Source organism: Podarcis bocagei, assembly GCF_964188305.1.
Source record: "Podarcis bocagei genome assembly, chromosome: 8".
In the NCBI taxonomy this organism is placed as follows: Eukaryota; Metazoa; Chordata; class Lepidosauria; order Squamata; family Lacertidae; genus Podarcis; species Podarcis bocagei.
The window spans coordinates 54,860,389-54,881,174 of record NC_138133.1 but is presented as its reverse complement, the minus strand read 5'-3'; the positions used below and the strand labels follow the sequence as shown (position 1 = coordinate 54,881,174).

General features: G+C 39.9%; 1 protein-coding gene across 4 annotated transcripts in view; it reads right to left on the bottom strand.

The window, feature by feature from the left end:
- Positions 1–1,243: 1,243 nt before the first annotated feature.
- The window catches only part of FAM110B (family with sequence similarity 110 member B), an 80,510-nt gene continuing 60,967 nt past the window's right edge, over positions 1,244–20,786 (bottom strand). For all 4 annotated transcript variants that reach the window (XM_081204929.1, XM_081204932.1, XM_081204930.1 and 1 more), the window contains exon 2: positions 1,244–4,420. In XM_081204929.1, the coding sequence (XP_081061055.1) occupies positions 2,971–4,083 (1,113 nt within the window). In that variant the 5' untranslated portion in view covers positions 4,084–4,420 and the 3' untranslated portion in view covers positions 1,244–2,970. The remainder of the gene's footprint in view (positions 4,421–20,786) is intronic.

Sequence of the window (20,786 nt, the reverse complement as noted above, 5' to 3'; positions counted from 1 at the left end):
TAAAAACTATTGAGCACATGCTACTGAGCCCCAGTGATCTGTTAAAATTCTGGTACTAATTGATAAAAGTTACCTTCTTCACCTCCTTTCATCTCTGCTCTTGTGGACACATACTTATACCTGAACCACTTTTTTTCCAGGAATGGCCTCTAAAGAAGAGACAGTGTGTGAGGAGTTTTAATCCTTCCGCCCAGATGTGGCGCTCGTGAAAATCACCCCCTCTTCTTTTAGCCTTGGAAGGCAAGTTTGCATCTCCAAGTGGGGCTGGGAGAGCCACTGCCAGTCAAAATAGACAATGGTGTAATAGCTGAACCAACAGTCTGACTCTGGTATAACACAGCTCCCTACATTTGTAACACCTAGCCTTAAGGATATCGAATGGCTGCCTGTTTACTACTGGGCCCAATTTATGATACTGACTTTGGCCTATGGCATCTATATAGCCTAAACCAAAGTATTTAAAACAATGCCTTCCCTATTACCTGGTATCCCATGCCTTAAGATTTCCAAGAGAGGCCTTGTTCTTAGTTCTATTGATATCTCGTGATGTAATGATGTGGATTAGGATCTTTGTTGTAGCATTCTGGTTGTGGAATTCTCTCCCCATCGAGATCCACCTGTTGCCTACATTGTTTTTAGGTGTCAGATTCAGATGCATTAATTTCTACATGCCTATTATTATTATTATTATTATTATTATTATTATTATTATTATTATTTTATTCAAATTTGTATACTGCCCTTCATCTGAAGATCTCAGGATAGTTCGCAACAGAAAAATACCAAATAAGAGTACAAAATACATAATTCTACAAAAACAAAAGAATATGGTCTGGGCTGATGTAACAGATAGATTGCTGCTGGGTTGTTTGAATTTCTGATTTCTTGATATATTGATATATTGGTTTGATATTTGCTTTATGACTTTTGTGTTGATTTGTGCATGTTAACATATTGTTATGAACCGTTATGGCCTTTGGTTAGCACAATAAACTTAATGAACAAACATATTGTTATGCACTGCCCTGGGAACCTTGGGGTTGAAGGCTAAGACTACAAATTTTAACAAAAACAGCAACCCTGATTATGCCTAGTCTAGCAGTAAAATGGTTGAGGCAGGGGATGGGGACTGTTTCCATTATACATTTAACCAGGAGTTGCTTTCACACCCCTTACATTCAATCTTTTTCCTGTGCCCACTTTAGCATAATGAGTACAAACAGAGAAACTCATGACCAGTAGCTGCACCAAGAGCTATTTATTAGCATAACACTTTTTTTTAAAGATCTCGTAAGAACTGAAATATGTACAAAGTCTTACAGCATTTACACAAGAAAAAGTTTCCTATTAGCTGATGAAGTATCAGAGTGCTGCAAAGTACTTCAAAGCATGAATAATAATAATAATAATAATGATAATAATAATAATAATGAAGCAGACCACTGCACTTTCAACTCTCCGCTATGCACCACAACTGCCACTTTGACATGACAGTTAAACCATTGGGAAGACACAAGATTGTCAAAAGAAAAATGTGTAACAGATTGACGTGCAGCACTAAACATCGTACGGTGCAAGGAGGAAGAGAAGGGTACAAAAAAGAAGCTACATACTGTCATGTTTCTACAGTTTCCTAGAGCTGTAACAAACTTCCACAGCCTTAAGATATAACATATTTAAGACAACATAATCACAATTTCTCAGATATAGTTCAGCTATATTGAGTGTGTTTAAACTTCTGGGTAAGAGGCTCTTATTATACTGATATGGCTGTGTACTTCCATTTTCTGTTCATGAACTGCTCAAACAGGTCTACAAAAAAGTAGTCAGCAGCAGGAGCTTGTAATCATGATGTGCTTTGTCTAGTGTAAAGGCATTCAAAGATCAGCAAACAGGATCTAACCATTCCTGTCAAAAGTTTAAGACAAGGAAGTTTCCTTTAAAATGTCACCCATCCTTTTCATTTTCCCAGCCTCTTTTCAAAATACCCCTTGATTGGTGAAACCAAACCATTACCGTTCTTGCTACATCAAAAAAATAGTTTATAGCTTTCCAGACCACTGCTTGTAAAAAGGCTGTATATGGGGGCACCAGGCATCTGGGTGGGTGTGGAGGGGGGATTCAGTTAGAAGATTACGACAGAAAACCTGTGTATCCTTTCTTTGAAAGGTAAACAACCTTTTTTTAAAAAAAGAAAGAAAAATAATTGCATTATACAATGTAGTTCATGGACAGGCCAGCCCCCACCCTCCCCGCAAGCTCAGCCCTATACTACTGCCTTTTACTGCTGTTCACAGATGAAGACATCTGAAGGCAGCCCTGTATAGGGAAGTTTGTAATGTTTGACTTTTTTATATTTTTATATGTGCTGGAAGCTGCTCAGAGTAGCTGGGGAAATCCAGCCAGATGGGCGGGGTATAAATAATAAAAATTATTATTATTATTATTATTATTATTATTATTATTATTATTATTATTATTATTATTACAGGTAATCTGACCCATTCATTCCACAGACTACTATGCCGTTCAAATGCACGGTGCTATAACAATCTTAGGTTGGCAATTTCTGTCCTGTGTCTCAACTATACCTGTGCTCAAGACACACACAAAAATGTACAAAACAAAACCAAACCCCAAAACAACCACAAGGGACCTACAGATCTAGAAAAAAGAAGCCATATAACCATTTAATGTAAACAATTTGTTCATAAACAAAGCCCTATTTAGATTCTGGTCTTAAACTTTTGGCAGATAATGTGTGTATGCTTAGCCAGGCTCTGTAGCTAGTTATTGTTCAAGTGGAAGCCAGGTCAGTTCACATGTTGACAGGCATGCAACTTGAAAACATTGCACAACAAGCAACACAAAAAGAGATCTGAGAAGTGTATTAAGACTTCAAGTAGACTTCACAACCCTTCACAATATTCACAAAGATACAGTCCCTCTTTGCCCCCCTGCGGATCCAACTCACACATGGGACACTTTCTGTGACTCTCTAGCTTGCTTGATGCTGTATAACCACTTGATGATTCTGGCATTTCTTTCGATTGCAGAAATGCCATATGGCACGCGGTCATTGGCACTATCATCGTTTCTAAGGTCACTGTTGCTGTCCTGAGACTGTTCACAGTCTGAACTGATCATACTTGCACTGCGAAAATTGAGAGAGATAATATCAGAGTTAGCCCTTGCAAAATTTTCCATCCCAAGATTTTCAAGTTCTTCAGGATCCAGTCCACAGTAGTTAAAGAATCTTTCAACATCTGCATCAACTCGAAAGTATCTGTCGCTTAAGTCTGACTTCGATCGCTGTAGAGAAGGTCGTCTACTGACTCCACAGCTGGATTCTACTGTGTCCATCTCTGGCGATTTCAGCGTGGTGATGGCAGCAATTTTGGGTTTGGGAGGGAGAGGTGGAGCTGAACTACTGCACGGTATTGCTTTTAAGGTTTTGCCACTAGATACTTTCCTAATGTCTGATGAGCTATGGGAAACGTGCAAGAATGACTCTGGCGACTGTCCCAATAGCCTTCTACCCACATTGGAGTTGCTTTCTTGAGGACTGCTACGGCCTTGGGTGGGGTAAACCTTTAGGGATTCTGCAAACGAATGCCGGTTAAGGTCTCCTGAATCGGATTTGTGGGGAGGCCAGTTTCGTGAACTATGTTTGTGACCCGAACCTGAACTAGAGCCCTCTGAGCTATTGATTATGTTTTTCAAAATCTCTAGCTTCAGATTCTCCCTTTGGACACCACTCTCTGTCTTTGCTTTGTTGCTAAACACTTTCAAGGTAGGGCTGCCCAAAGCCCGCTTGGCTGCAGGACACACTGGCGGCTTGGGAAGCACTGCTGGCTTCACAGGCTCTTGTTTGGCATTGATGACCTCTTGGCTCTTAACGTATTTTGCCTTGTCAGCTTCCAGCCTCTCCACGGCACTAAGTCTTTTTGGGTTAGGCTCTGCTTGCCTGCGAAAATAGTCAGGTCCTTTGTTTAGAATGCGGAGTGGAACGGCTGAAGTGAAAGTGATGGCGGGGCTGACAGGTTTCACCATGCTACCTGTCTGTAGTGTTTCTGTAGGCATGTTTGGTGGTCTTTCCCCGGCAGCCGTTTTGAATTCCTTTCTGGGATCTTCTAAATGCACAGTGCAGAAACATGTATATTAAGCACAATGAATAGCAGATGAATCTAGGAATTGGGAGGTTAGCAGCAGCAGTAGCAGCAGCAGCGCTTCATTTCACAGCTCATTAAATAAGCACGGTGTTTCTTTCTTCCTTCTTCCCCCACCCTCGAAGGCAGCCTTTGTATAAGAAGACCACCAGAAACAAGCCTGTATTAATCCTGCTCTGCTGGCTTCTTTCTTCTCAATGAAGGACGTGGAAGTCTCTGCGGTTCCTTTGTGCTCCACTACAAGCAGTGATCTGAAACGCAAAATAACCAACCACATGTTAGTAACAGTGTATGATATCACAGATATAGCAACAGAGATCTCTCTCCACACCCCTTCATTTGTTGGCTGAGCTACAGCTGTGGACTGTTCAAGCTAAAACATTCCACCATACTTTCGACTAATGGCATGCGCCTTATTAATATGGGATTAACAAACTGGGATTGATGCACTTCTATGTAGGTATATTTATGCATCTTTTAAAGATGTTAGTTATTTGTAATCTAAGCCTGGGGTTCAAATGTTGTTGTTTTTTTAAAAAATAAGTTACAGCGACAAAGCTGCAGGCTTATACGGTAAATCATATTCTTGCTTAGACATTTTATATGGTCTCTTGAATTTTCAAGGCTGTCCCTATATTTCTGCCTGTCATTTGAAACATGGTAAAGAGGCTGAATGAAAAGGACCAACCGGGAGGGAAAATTTAATAATCCCTCCTGCTATATCTATTGTCACAAAAGAAAACCAGAACTGCAGCTGTTGGCGTTTTGCCTAGATGATCTTAATTCATGTATTTTATACTGAACAGTTTATGCAGAGTTAAAAACAGCAATAGCTTCTTTCTCTCTTAATGTTTGTCTCTGCTGTGAATGTTTAAACAAGGAGTTTTGGGGCACCTTTAAAAGACTAACACATTTTGTTGTTGCTGCTGCAACAGACTATCATGGCTCCCCCTCTGAAATGTTTAAGACAAATGCTACAAATGTCTAAGACAAACATCTCCTTCTGGTCTTAGGGTTACAGTACTTCGTCATTTGTCTCTGTACTTGCTATACCTTTAAAGCACATTCAGAGCACATTTTTCTTAAAGAATTCTGGGTGCTGCAGTTTGTTCCGGAGTGATGGAATTGAAACCCTGTGAGGGATAAACTAGAGTGCCCAGAATTCTTTGAGGGAAGCAATGTGTTCCAAATGCTGTGTACAGAACCCTTTTGATCTCGTATGATCACACGCCAAAATCAGTTACAAAAATAAATCAGTCTTGCAAACCTTACCTCTCAAAGGGGGACTCCTGTCTCCTCTGCCTACTCATGCCCCAGTCCTTCCGCCCTATTGTTGTTACTCTTGCTCACTCACTACTTCTTTACCTAATACTCTTTCCCTTCAGCTATGCTTATTGCCTTTCCTCTGCTATAGTTACTACTGCTGATGTTATGGTATTTCTTCAAGTAGAAGCACCAGCAAAAAAAAGGGGAAGGAAACAGAATGTGGTGGCAGCACCTGGTGGGCAGAGAATGAATTAATCTATCTGCCATCAACACAGCTGCTACTTACTGGTGGTAAATGATGAATTGAATGGCTGATAATGCAGGGTGAAAATCATAACGACCTAATTGAATTGCAAGCAAATTAATCTACCATCAGAGAGTACTTAGTGCCTACAAGCCATGAAGCACCATTCCTATACCCATACCTATGATTATCTAATGCTGGGGCGCAACAGACCAAGATATGACTATCATGCCTTGCACAAGAATCACACAATAGTATCTGACTGGTCACAGTCAGCAGGCAAAATAATGAGTTAGACAGAAAACTAGTTTAATCCAATATGGCAGCTTGTATGAAAACATCTCATTTTGAAGTGGGCATAAATCAAATGAATAGAGGGTAGCTCTGCACCAGGGGTGTGAAAGTGCTCCCCATGCCCTTGCACTGGGACTGAGTGGGGGATCCAAAAGCTTTTTTATATGTCTTCCTTTTAATAAGCAAATTATGTTACCAGCATGGGCATTAAATAAAAACACAATTTGGTAACATTTTATTAACACACTCCAAACAGAACATTTATCTTCTTTCTTTTTCAGAGATGTTACATGGGTATAAAAATATTTTTTATTATTTCTTGCTATGAAATTATGACACCAGTAATTCACATATATTATTAATTCTTAAGATCTCTTAATCTACTTATTAGTATCCAACTCAATAAAAGTTCTTTAAAGCTTCATAGAGCAGGAAAGGTTTGTCATACTTCCTCAGTAACTGCTGAAATAAACATAGCAATAAGGACAGAATTATACATCATTTAGTGACATTAAGAATACGGAATGAGTTCTTTAATAGGCATTACCAGGCAAACTATGGAACACTAAGGCTACAAAAAAGGCAGCAAATTATGCAACAAAGCTATATTGAATATCCAACCAGAAAGTATATGCAATACTGCAAAACCTAAGATTTTTAAAGAGTGTGGTAAGCAAGTGTTCCAGCCATACAAACACTGGCTGGTAATTAACCTCCATTGCCCCCTCCACTGATGCAAAGTATCCACTTGAGAAAGAGGGGAAATTTTCTCTCTCCCTATTTCTCTATAGCACCCTGTCCTCCCTATAGCGCCCTGTCATACACATATCCCCCAAAAGTCTGAGGTGGTGGTGGAAGGGAAAAGGAAGAACAGCATAGCAAGTAAATTGTTGTTGCATTTATTTACAGCACAGACAATGCAGGACTATCCTGTGCCCTTTCTGTATCAGAAGTCTAAGCTCAATGTCAATGGATGCCATTTATCGATCAAAGCTCAAGCTCCGCTTTCACAATAGATGTTCCCCTCACAAAACCTGTTAGTTTCATATTTTAAGTTAGATTTCCCCCACCCTTGACTCACAAGTTTGTTGTTGTTGTTGTTATTGTTCTTTATTGTTCCATATAATCAGCAGATACTAGTAATAAAATAAGCACCAAGGAATGTCCTGATTCCTGTTACTATATTCTTGACCTTTTTATTGCTTTTGTGACTCCATACTAAATCTGCAGTGAATTCTAAGTTTCTTACACAAGGTGCTAATCAGTTCCTGGAAGCTGCTGCAATTGACAATCACTGACTTGATACACTGACACCATAAACATATCAGCTGTGATATGGCATGCCTTGCATCTCTATATCTCTCTTTATACTGTAGAACTGCAGTGTTATTTCAGTAAATGAGGATCTAAATTCAGTTTCTAAAATGTAAATTCAGTAGCATGTAAAAAAAACTGGGTTAAAACCTGGCACATGTGTAACTCATATGCTCTCAGATGCAAATTATTCTCTTTAAAAGGTTGCCAAACACAAAAAGCCTTGCATCGCCTTGCATCTGGATTACGAATAGACTTACTGGTTTCTCACTAGGTGGACGTGTCCTTCAAAGGGGTGTTGTAAGTTTTTAGCAACACTGTGTGCCAAATTTTATCCCTTAGCTATGTATTGTGGAAAGGGAGATTTGTTTACAGTGGTACCTCAGGTTAAGTACTTAATTCGTTCCGGAGGTCCGTTCTTAACCTGAAACTGTTCTTAACCTGAAGCACCATTTTAGCTAATGGGGCCTCCTCCTGCCACGCCGCCGGAGCACGATTTCTGTTCTCACCCTGAAGCAAAGTTCTTAACCTGAAGCACTATTTGTGGGTTAGCGGAGTCTGTAACCTGAAGCGTATGTAACCTGAAGCGTATGTAACCTAAGGTACCACTGTATTTCAAGGAGACACATAACTCAGAACTTAATTTTAGAAAGCAAACTTAAACCAGACAATTGTTGTGCTGCACACATGCTGGCCATAAAAAAAAGATCTCTTAAATGGCATGTAGATGTTGAATTGAATATCTCTAGAAAGTAGAGCTAAAATATGCACTTCAAAATTTGACTTTATATAGTCTCTAATGTTAACAAATCAGTTAAGAGTTCAGAATACCCTGCTGAACCATCATCTTGTTTTCTGGATAGTGATTCATAAAACTTTATAGCACTATACCCTATTACCTTTTGACTGCTACTTAAAAACAGCCTTCTCTGCAATAACGGCACTGTAAAGGTTACTATTTATTGGCTTCCATCCTTCCCCTCTCTTATACATCATTAATAATGGAAACTCTTTGGAACTCTCTATTTAAGCGATCCCTTTGTGTTCTGCTATTAGCCTTTTATCTTAGTGCTACTATGCTAGCTTTCAAAGCACCCTGGAAAAAAACCATGATTACTCTTGTTGCAATCTAAGGCAGTGTGCACATTACTGGCTTAAAACACAGCTAGGTCATTCTTTTTCTCAATTCGGATCGAAGCAGGTTTGTGGGGGAAATGGATCAAAATGCAGTATTTCTTAAGAAATCACAGGATAGGTGTAGATTGTGGTTAACCTCTTGTGTACATGGCTTTCCAAACCACCCATGGGAGCACATTGGATAAAGAGCAAAACAGAGAGTGTCCACAGCCTATTTCGACATTACAAGCAAATACAGTGGTACCTCAGGTTAAGTACTTAATTCATTCCAGAGGTCCGTTCTTAACCTGAAACTGTTCTTAACCTGAAGCACCACTTTAGCTAATGGGGCCTCCTGCTGCTGCCACGCCGCTGGAGCCCGATTTCTGTTCTCATCCTGAAGCACTATTTCTGGGTTAGCTGAGTGTGTAACCTGAAGCGTATGTAACCCGAGGTACCACTGTATAAACAGAGCAAACAAAAACGTAGTGCTACATATAAAATGTGTGCTTAGAAACTAGCTTACTGTTTTCTTCCTTGCCCTTTTGCTCAGGCCTGACAAGGAGAAAATGGCAGATTTTGGATATTTTTAGAAGTCCATAAAACAAGCAGTCTTAGTACTGGATGTGAGAGAGAATCATTCTCTGCGCAACATACATTCAGAGCATATTTCTCCACTCACAAGAAGCCAGGGAACTGTAGTTTGTAAAAGGTGCTGCGAAATGTAGTTCGATGGCGGGGTAAAAGCTACAGTTCCCAGGATTCTTGGTCCAGATGTGCCTTAAGAGAGCTTTAAATATATGTTGTGTATGCAGCCTCAAATAAAGAAAGGTTGGTGAGATTTAATGACTGTTCTGTGGTGAATACCAGAAATCTTAAGAGATGAGAGTTCAAGAACCTTTGTTCAGGATTTTTTTTGTGCAAGAAGAAAAGGGATTAGGCAAGCTGGCTACTAGGCATGAGGGCTACGCTCTACCTTCCAAGGTCACCAATATGCCTCTGAATGCCAGTGGCTGGGTTACATGAGTGCCGAGTATACTGATGAACTCATGTCCTGCTTCTGAGCTTCTCAAGTATCTGCCTGGCTATGAAGAACAAAATGTTGGATTAGATGAACCTTTGGTATATGATCCATCAAAGCAAAGATGCACTTAAGTCTCCGGTAGTCAGGTATTAGTTAAAGGAAGTTATTGCACTTCTTGTGCATCTTAGGGTTTTTATTTTGGTTTTAATCTAGCCAGATGAAAGGCAAATTTTCCACTGCCTTAGGAGCTGTGAAACAGAAAAAAATGAAGCAGGTACAAAATGTTGTTTTCTATGGTACAGTTGCACTGGATGTAGGCAAAGGCGGTGGTGGAGAGGTTATCTCTCTGAAAATGAGGCTCCAGTGACCCTAGTTGAAAAGCAATTGGTTAAATAAGAAAGTAAGAAGAGCCGGCTGGATCAGGCCAATGGCCCATCTAGGAAAGCATCCTGTTCTCACAGTGGCCAACCAGATGCCTGTGGGAAACCTGCAAGGAAGACACGAATGCAACAAGACCCCATCACCTGTGATCCCCAGCACGCTGCCTCTGACAGAGGAGCTGCAACATAGCCATCGTGGCTACCCTGTGATCCTACAGGGTGCTGCTGGACTCAAACTTAGCGGTCTGATTTTGTATTTAAAATCCAGTCTTATATCTAAGGTAGAATGCCGAGTAATATTAGTGTGAATTATACGTACAGCGGAAGCAAAGCTGGAAAACTGTGGGCACAGCTTTTCTCTCCTCTGTGTTGGGGAGCATGTCAGTGGGGAAGAATGGCTTCTATGCTAGCATTTGTGAAGTGTGATATGCTGGATGCCAGAAAAGTCAAAGTGAAAGTGTTCTGAGGAAATTGGTCATTTAACTCTTAAGAAGAAAACATCAGATATCTTCCCAAATAGACACCATGGCTCATGCAAAGGGGGTTGGGGAGAGAGAGGTCTTTTAGAAGCAGATTAGGGCAGTGAGCCAGATTTCTTGCAAGCTGACTATGGACTCAGATAAAAGGTAAAGGTAAAGGACCCCTGACAGTTAAGTCCAGTCGTGAATGACTCTGGGGTTGCGGTGCTCATCTCGCTTTACTGGCCAAGGGAGCCGACATTTGCCCTCAGACAGTTTTTCCGGGTCATGTGGCCAGCATGACTAAGCCACTTCTGGTGAAACCAGAACAGCACATGGAAATGCTGTTTACCTTCCCGCTGGAGCAGTACCTATTTATCTAATTGCACTTTAACGTGCTTTTGAAGTACTAGGTTGGCAGGAGCTGGGACAGAGCAATGGGAGCTCACTGCATCGCAGGCATTCAAACTGCCGGCCTTCTGATCGGCATGGACCACAGCACCACCCACGTCCCTAATATGGACTCAGCTACACAGCCGCAAATAAAATGTTTTAGATGTGCAATATACAGATGTGACACCAGATGGCGCCAGTGAGCTATGCAAAATTCAATGTATTTTTCAAAACATTTCTTAAAAAAGCATTTTCACAGAGTTTTTTTTAATATGTGTGTAGATTCCACCTATATGGCTTGGAATTCCAAGTGTTCTTAGAATATTGCAAAAATTTCACGGTCTGTGCAGAGTCTGGATTCAGCTACAGTGCTGAGATGAAGGACAACCTCACTTTAAGATAGTAAGAGAAATTTAGATAATTTGGATCCAATATTGATCTTTTTAGTGCTCTAGATCAAGACAGCAGCTTCGGATATGTAGAAAAACATTCCAGAAAAGACACATTTGTGATCCATGGATATAAAAGTTTGAATAACAGAGGCAACTATGAAATAAAGGAAAACAAATGGGATAGGGGCGTTATGGATTAGTACAGCTTAGGCAGTGTCTCTTAAAGTACTGTGATTTACTTAGATGTTCCTTTCATTGATAATTGCATTGATTGATTGATTGATTGATTGCAGGTAGAATCAATGGCATTTTAGGAGAAACCTGAAGATGAGTTTTAGAGTGAGAGTAGGGACTAAAATGGTAGGACAGAGTTCTCAAAGCTACAAACATGAATCTGACCAAACTGCGAGAGGCAGTGGAAGACAGGAGTGCCTGGCGTGCTCTGGTCCATGGGGTCACAAAGAGTCGGACACGACTAAACAACTAAACAACAACAGGGACTAAAATGTAAAGGAAATCCAGTAACAGATTCAGGTACCAAGTTAGGAAGACTAAGCAGGCAAAACAGAGGTACTGAGCAAGATATCAGCATGCTTCAGGGAGCCCCATTTCAAAAGTTTAGGCAAGCCCCAATTGGTATGATGGCTGCGTTCCAGGTTATTGCACAAGTCGGTGAAGAGTGCATAAGTCCATTACAACCCTACACCACTCCATCTTCTTCTGGGTCCAAAAATGGCCTGTGCGTGGATGGTTGCGCATTCTTTGAATGTGCACAAAGCGCAGATTGCCTGTATAAACCACCATTTAGGAAACAATTCTAAGGGAGCAGCTGTGTACCTACCAAACAGTTCAATGATGACCAAGCATTCTCAGTCACCACAATATGGTGAGTATAAATTGGGCATGAGAAAACTGACTGTGGTGGAAGGGAGTGCCCTGAAAGAAGACATGGCTGGCTGGCACACTGAACAAGAGTACTGCACACAGCAAGATTTTGCTGCAGGTCCATGTTTAACATTTTATTGTCAAATTTGGTATCCCTCCATAACTTCCATCACCCAACTTACCAAAGATGTCTGCTACTGAATTTCAATAAAAGCAAACTTCCCATTCTCTTTCTATTAAGGACATACCTACAAAATTAACACAATACAACCAAGATACATATTCAGGGTGTGTTGTTGTTGTTCTTGTTAAGAGCAGAGGCATCTCCAATTCTGTTCTTCCTCCAAATACATGTCCCTGCGCTGCCTCTTCCCCATAAGAACCCTCTCTATAGCAGGGGTGGGGGAAAACTTTTGGGAGATGAGAGCCACATGACCCCTATAATATGTCCTCACTCGCTAGATCATCACCTTGTCGTGGTGAGTGGGCTTGCACATTCCTATGACCCTTGTGAGCAAAGCAGTCAGGAATCTCGTACGCCCAGCAGGGTCACCCAAGGCGGTATGGTCAAAGGGAAGGAACTAGACAAAGAATGTTCCAAGAAGTCCTCTACGGCAGAACAGGCTGATGATAACAAGCAGTATGTTACAACAGCTGTGAAGGCAGATGAAGGCTGCAGCAGATAAGAATCTACTGGTTGTCGTGACTACTCATGCCATCGGAACAGAGCCTTACCGCGAAGACTGTGTGTTGGTCAGCGTGCACTGACCTACACACATAAAACAAATTCACACACAGGCGTCTTCCAAAAACCCCCTGTGTTTATGGAAGACAATCTTACTCGGCTATGAGTAATCGCCAAAGAAGAAGAAGATAATATGTCAGGGAGCACATTCCAGGAGTAGTGCGTGGGGCGAGACCCCCACACAGTCACACAACCTTCCCTCAATCTGTCTCATGAACATAGCTATTCCCTAAGAAAACAGCAATTCTCAGTAATTCCACTCATTTCACCTACCATTTTCTCCAAAAACCTTTATTCACAACACCCGTAAAAAAACAAACAAACCAAAAATGCTCACCAACAACCTTTATTTGTCTAAATGTGCAAAAAGAACTCCGTAATTACAGCAGGCTACAAATAAGGTGAATGCACATCAGAAAGCCCTGCCTTGCACCTATCTAAAGACTCAAACCTCCAAATGCAATTGCATCCTGCAAAACTGCATGTATGCAGCTGCAAAATGCATGGACTACTTTTTACATATTTGCAATGAACACAAGTCTGGAGAGACATTTTCTCTTCTGCTTTGATTTAAAGTGCTAACTTAAAAAAAGAAACCCACAGCAGGATATATCTGGTGCATGGATCTGTAAAGGTAAAGGGAAAGATAAAGGATCCCTGACAGATAAGTCCACTTGCAGACAACTCTGGGGTCTCTGCTCATCTCGCTTTACAAGCCGAGGGATCTGTACTGCATTTCAAATAGGGACACTTTGAGTTGTGGGAATTCCCTTGATTAACTCTGCAAGGCAAAATAGTTTTTCAAGGTGTCAATGAGAAGAGAAAATCAAGTGTCTCAAATAACAATAGGGAAGATATGTATCCAACTATTTTCACCACATTTGAAGTCCTGTAGCACAACTCCTGCAGAATAATATATTTTTGCAAAGCAAAGTAGTAACTTCTAAGCACTTATATATTTTAGCATTCAGTCAGTCTTTGAGAGCAAATCTGGCAGAACAGCAGCAAGGGAGTATCAAATTTACTTGCAAAACTCTGAATTTATCAAAAATCCATCTGTAGTAGCTCAAGCAGTCATCTTTGGGTTTGTTTGTTTTTTAATTGGTTTCAATAAACTGCTTTCCATGGGGCAATTTGTTTCCTCTCTATGGACACAAATTCAGTGTTTGGCATGACTCAGATCCAGGCACATTCCAAGAAAACTGCTTTCATGCAAGGTAGTGTTTACAATTTACAGGGAGTGATTCTGAATATAATACAACAGTGATTAAGTGTAAACTAATGTGTAGCTCTTAGTCAAATGCAGATGAAATGCAAATCCTTTCTGCTGAAGGTGAACAAAGAGTTCCACCCTCTCCAGCAATTCTAGCTCACAACGCATTAAGCCTCACATAATCATCAGCACATTAAGTTTTTTCACAGCTGCATGCACTTCACTGATGTCAGGGGATGGGTAGGTGTTTGTGCCTGGACAGGTGGGGGAGAGAGAGGTGGTGGCAAGAGGAGGGGTGCATGCTACCTGAAACAATGGGTTGCAATGGGGCGCTAAAGCCCAGCATAATTGATAAACATTGATATTTGCTTTTTAAAAAGAAAACAAAATGCTATGCACTGTTCAACAAATTTTATCACAATAAAAAAAATTCCTTCCAGTAGCACCTTAAAGACCAACTAAGTTAGTTCTTGGTATGAGCTTTTGTGTGCATGCACACTTCTTCAGATACACTGAAACAGAAGTTGCCAGATCCTTCTATATAGTGAGAAGGTGGGGAGGGGTATTACTCAGAAGGGTGGTGGGAATGGGAGATTGGCAGATAGCTGAGATGAGCCTGTTGATGACTCTTAACGACTGTAATAGGTCTTACAGGAAAAGGCAAGGGGTGAGAAGGTGAGAAATGGCTTAGTCATGTATAATGAGATAAGAATCCAATGTCTTTGTTCAGACAAGGTCTCTCCATGGTTTTAAGTTTGGTAATGAGTTGCAATTCAGCAGCTTCTCTTTCTGAAATTCCTTTGTAGTAAAACAGCTACTTTGAGATCTTGTATAGAATGTCCTGGGAGATTGAAGTGTTCTCCTACTGGTTTCTCTGTTTTGTGATTCTTGATGTCAGATTTATGTCCTTTTATTCTTTGGCGTAAGGTTTGGCCTGTTTGTCCAATATAGAGAGCTGAAGGACACTGTTGGCATTTGTTGGCATTTATTTTGACTATGACAGACCAACACGGCTACCTATCTGTAACTGAAATTTTATCACAGTTATCCTTAAGGAAACTCAAAGTCCAAACCTTGATTTCACTACTGTTTCTGTTTCTTCAGTGAATTTCCAATAAATAAAGTAAAATGACCTCAAGTACAAGTTATTAAACTTTATATTTAGATGTAGCCTGATGGAGGAAAGAATTACTGAAGACATCAGGAAAACAATCAAATTAGTAAACTGATATCTAAGTTACAATAATTATGTTTTAAGGCGAAGTGGGTTACAGCATCAGATGCTGGAAACACTTAAGATAATTCTTTGAAACATCCCCTCATTTTTATTTTTTGCCTTAGATATTCCAAGACAAATTTGCACAAAAATATTTACAAGGCCTATGCAATAAATATATATCAGTAATTGTATTCTGGGAAGAGTATGCTGGGTTTCTATATTTAGATGCTCCATCATGCTTTTATATGGAGAATAACAATCACAATAGCTTGTTCTCCTGATCTGAGTAAATTTGGCACAGCACAGCTAGTGATACTAAATGCCCAATCCTCAGCTGAATTGCTCTTTCAAACTTTTATCTCATTCCTTGTGCTTGAAAACACTGAGCAAGTAGCAAATTGCATAACCTCTGTCAAATGCAATCATAGTTTATAAGCTCAGTTTTAGTACTAGAGATGTATAGGATACAGAAGCATAGACCAATCAATCAAAATGTAATAGAGCCAATTAGAATACACAGTGCTATCTCACAATTGAATTCAACTGTCTTATCTATACAGCTTGTTTGATAATTGCTGGTGTAACCCTTGATACTTCATTTTTTGCAATGAACTGGATCCAGGCACTTCTACAGCAGTAGAACAGCCCTGGAACCCTGAGGCTGGGGGCAGAGATCCTTTCCCTGAATTATCTTGGACATCACACACAGAGGCAACCTATCTGCCAGAGATATCTATCAATGTTGCAGAGAAAGTACTCCAAGGCCAACACATTTATTTAACTAGACCTGTACAGTTTATAGAGTACCACCATCTTGTTTTGCTGCTTATGGCAGCCACTCTGTGTTGGCACCCAAGGCAGTTTTATCAAGATATGAGCACTGGCACTTCATTTTTTACACCCCCCGGGTCCTCCCAAAGCACTGCAATTATATCTCAACTTTTCTCCAAGGAGCTCAATGTGATATACAGTGCATTGTTTTGTCCTCCCCATTTTGTCTTCCATACAACCTTGTGAGGTAGGTTAGGCTGAGTGATGGTGACTGGCCCAAGGTCACCCAGTGAATCAGAGCTGAATGTTCTCTGAGACCTAGTCCAACAATGTAGCACTATAGTAAAACAGATCTGTGAATCATTTCAGAGACCCAATACAAATAATTCACTATATCAGAGAAACATATATATGACTACCCTAATTCATGCCATTTTGACTAGTGAGATGTCACCATTTCAGTGACCCACTGAACAGTTTAGACAGAAGAGAGTGCAAAACTTGTCATTGTTCCTCACAAATCCAATCCATTAATACAATTCCTTACTTCCATTCAATTGCTTTCTTTCCAGTTGCCTGGCTGATGTGACAACATTCCTGTTCTTAAGACAGACCCTATTCTTGTTATAAAATCTGTACAACAATTGTGGGAATACCAATTATCTTGACACCCACCCTCTCTGTGTCCACTTGGCTTACAAACAAAAATGAATTTGAAACCCAGATCATCATAGATGTGCTTGTTGGTTTGATTTATTACAGAGACACAACAAAATCAAAGTAAGTGAGCAGGCTCTGATTAAACGCTTGCAATTAATAGAGATGGGGATAAAATTAGAAGAATAAATAATAGTTAAGTACAGATGTGGTCACAGCAGGAGGGGAAGACACCCTGGCTTCATCACCAGCTTGACTCATATCCCTGCTTCCTGATCCCCCTCCTCGTTGGCCTCTGCTTCTGGACTGCTCTCTTCCTGCTCACCAAACCCTGTTACCTCTTCAGCTTCCGACATCTCCTCCTCCCAGTCTTCTCCCTCTGACCATTCATCATCATCATCCCACCACCAATCCTCAGGCCCTGAGTCTTATCCCCTTGGGGGTTCCTCAGCTGGCGCCTCCCATCACTCCTTGGCATCCAGCCAGTCTATGACACAATCCGTGGAGGGGATAAGACTTATTGTACCTTAAGAGTTTTTGCTTAAAACTGAGAAATAGGCACAATACCACCTTTAACATTCTGCTTTATGTTAGTACATAGAAAGGCACACTTGAGAGTGAATCTAACAATTTTCTATGTATTTCTTCTGCACAGGATCTTTGGAGGACAGTCATCTGTAATGGGAAAGGGTTGGGAAGTTCAATCCTGTTGCTACTACTTGATATCTCAGCAGCTTTTGATACTATTGACAATGGTATCCTTCTAAACTGGCTGTGTAGGGTGGATATCAGAGGCACTGTACTATAGGGGTTCCATTCCTACCTACATCATCAAGTCCAAAGAGTAGCATTGGGGGAGTGTTCTTAAGACTACCTGGCACCTGTGCTATGGGGTTCCCTGGGGCACTATTTTCTTTCCAATGCTATTTAACATCTATATGCTATGGCTTTGGCTAATTAAACAATCTATGGCCTTTTAAACAATGTGTGTGTGTGTGATTATTGTTTTAGTTTGTTATGCATCTTTGTGTTTTTATATTGTAATCCTTGTGATCCTTGGGTGAAGGTGCTGTAGAAATTTAATAAATAAATACTATTAATAATAGTAGTAATAATAATAATAATAATATATGAAGCCACTGGGAGTGGTTATTGGGAGTGTTGGAACATAGTGGCATCAGTATGCTGGTGACCTGCAGCTATTCTTCTCCATTAACATCTGGATCAGGAGAGAGATAAATCAAAGAAAATAAATAAACAGGACAAGAACAAATAAAAATAAATATCACCCCCTAATGTTCATCCTTGCACATCCTTGACTATTTATCTCTTTTGTTCAATTTCAATGGAAGCTTAGTCACTAGCTTCAATGCAGTGGAAATTAAACCCAGTTGAAGTACTTCAAATTCTATCATGCAGCCTCTTCCAAAAACAAGTTGCTGTTTATATAGCACATTAAAATTAAAAACATTGTTGGGGGGAAAAATATTGTTTCCAACAAAACGTTAGTTCAGTAAATAAGGAACTTGCTAAGCTTGTGCTTAAATTAAACCATTTCTACTTCTTCTTCTGCAGCACATTATTTTTGTGTTGCAGAAGTGTAAGTAGCATTTGTTCTTGGCACAGATAACCTAGGATGAAAATTACAAGTCAATGTTGCAGTAATTTCAGTCCTACCAAAAAAGAAAAAAAAATACTCTAAGAGAGTAGAAATAAATCAACACATTTTTCAAGTGACTGAATAGTTATCAGACAAGAGGCCAGTTATATTCTGTGATTACTCTTGAAGCACAGCATCATTAGCATTCCACAGGCTAAATATGAAAACTCTGAAAAAGTTTAAACTGATATTATGAGGTGCTATCTAACTCTCATTTGTCATCACAAGCGCAGCACTAGCACACAACAGTACACATGCGTATCATGAAGGGGGTGGGGTTGATATGCACTCTCTGGACTGTACGTTTGATGCAGCTGACGCCTGCTGTAGCTGCATCCTATATTCAGCATAAAATTTGGTTGGCCTAATGAAGGTAATCCCCTAATGCAGATTTTGCCATTTTTCTTATGGGCCAGCACGTCTACCTTCAAACGACTCCCTAATAATACAATGTATCTCTTGGAATTTACACCTAAAAGATCAAGTAACACAAATTTGAAAGCAACACCATTGCATATTATCTATGCATTATTATGTAGAAATAATTGCTTCAATATACCAGCAAACTGTCGTGCTAGACTACATTTTTAGTTCTCCTGGAAGGAGAGATATGAATTCCAAAAAAAGGTCAGAAGAGCCAAGCCAAGTTACCAAAAAAACCAGCAGTTTGAGGTAATGAATCAGTGCCTTGATTTAGTTTTGAGGTGTGAACTTGTATGAGGGAAGGAAAAGAATATTCCTCCACCCAGAAAATTAGTAAGTTGGGGGCATGGGAGAAACCTGGCTAGAAAAATGGCATTTGATTATGTATTCCTATACGTAATTCATTCATGCCTACCATGGCAGTTTGCAGTGATAGCCAGACACAGGCATACCACCTTATCTAATGCTTGGGACAATGAGGCTTGCAACTCCAGTCTAAAGAGCTCTTCAAATTCTTTTAGAATAAAACTTTTATGAAGCGCAGAGGGAAGAAGAGCACAGAACCAAGTTAGAATATCAGCTGCTATAAATCCCAAGTGTTGTTTATTCCTTTTGTATGCCATAGACATCATGCTTAAGACGGCCAGGGTTCTATCTTGGGGACACTACAGGGGGTCTACAGAGTTAACTGAATAGGCACATCAAGCAATTAATATGTCAGCCATTGGTTATACAAATATTCACATGCATTTTTTTTGCACAAAAGGCAGCATTTTCAATGGACAAAACTGCCTCCCACCTGTCTGCTAATACCTTTCTCTGCTCTTCAAAGGCTGCTAAGTACCTGATAAGCAACTGCATCCTTTTACAACAGTAAGAACATTATCCTAATCACTCAGGCATCATGTAATAAGTGTGATGATGGCATTAAACATTTTAGCCCGAGTAATCTACAAAGTGATATCATGTGACCATTCAATGCAAGCGCCATTGTTTTTGGTGTCTTTGCACAGGCAAACATTTTCAAGCCAGTAACAGACTCCTTCCAAAATTTGCCCTATTCTGCCTGAGCCTCACTTATTATAGAGACACAGAACACAAGACACACAGAAATAGTTAAATTTGGGGTGTATCAGTAGAATACCTCCTATGGCATACCATAGTACCACCACCAAACAATTCCTTCACTCCTGGCCTCAAAAGCTCTTGCTGATCATACATAAGTTTCTTTTGGCTAATTTATCTCTGTTTGGGATAGCATTGTTTCTAATAAGCCTTCAGAATCACAATATTTGTTTTAATGTGAGAAGGTAAAAAATATATGTGAGCATGTGTGTGTCAGCAGGGGGTTGGCTGCAAAAGAAATCACATCTACAGACAGGTGATCTGTGTTTCAGCAGATTTATAGGAAATAAAAAGAAAAAATAAGGCTACACAGCAGAGTCTACAACCATATTCACCAAAATATGACTCACTCTGCTTAAACTTTCCTGCCACCAAATGTAATTATATTTGTGTGGGTTGATGCTGCCAAGCAGTCTTGTACTGAACACTGCTATGCTTAAAAAATGTAGGTGGCAAAAAGTTGAAAGTGAAAATACGGATAAACTTTTTGGAAAATGTAGACAAATAGTTAAAAGTTTCAAAAGCCCATGAATGGGCAAGTGATAGCTGGTCAGCCAGCTTGAGATATAGCCAGCTGAACAAGATAACAGAAGATAGAAGGCTCCCTTTTGCGCTTTACAAAAGTAATTTAGTGTATACAATGGGAGGTGTAGGCTGTTTTATATACCTTCAACATGCAAACAGTCTGGCCACCTAATTCAAATCATGGATACTTAAACCAAAATTGTACACAGATAACAAACAGTATGATCATATGGATTAACATCAAGTTAGTATATTGCAGAACAAGTTCAATTAGTATATAATATGATATCATATGAAAAATAAATTAGTTTGTACACTAATGCCAAGATGCATAAACTTCTAACCAAGTTGAATTCCTGTTGCTTATGTAATGGATCCATGATATAATTGAAAATTTTGAACACAGCATATTGCACATATTGACTGTGCATACTACCTTCAGTGCTAAATAAACTGATGACCTGCAAACACTTTAGTGATTAGATTTTAAGTAAACATAGCATCTGGAGAAGA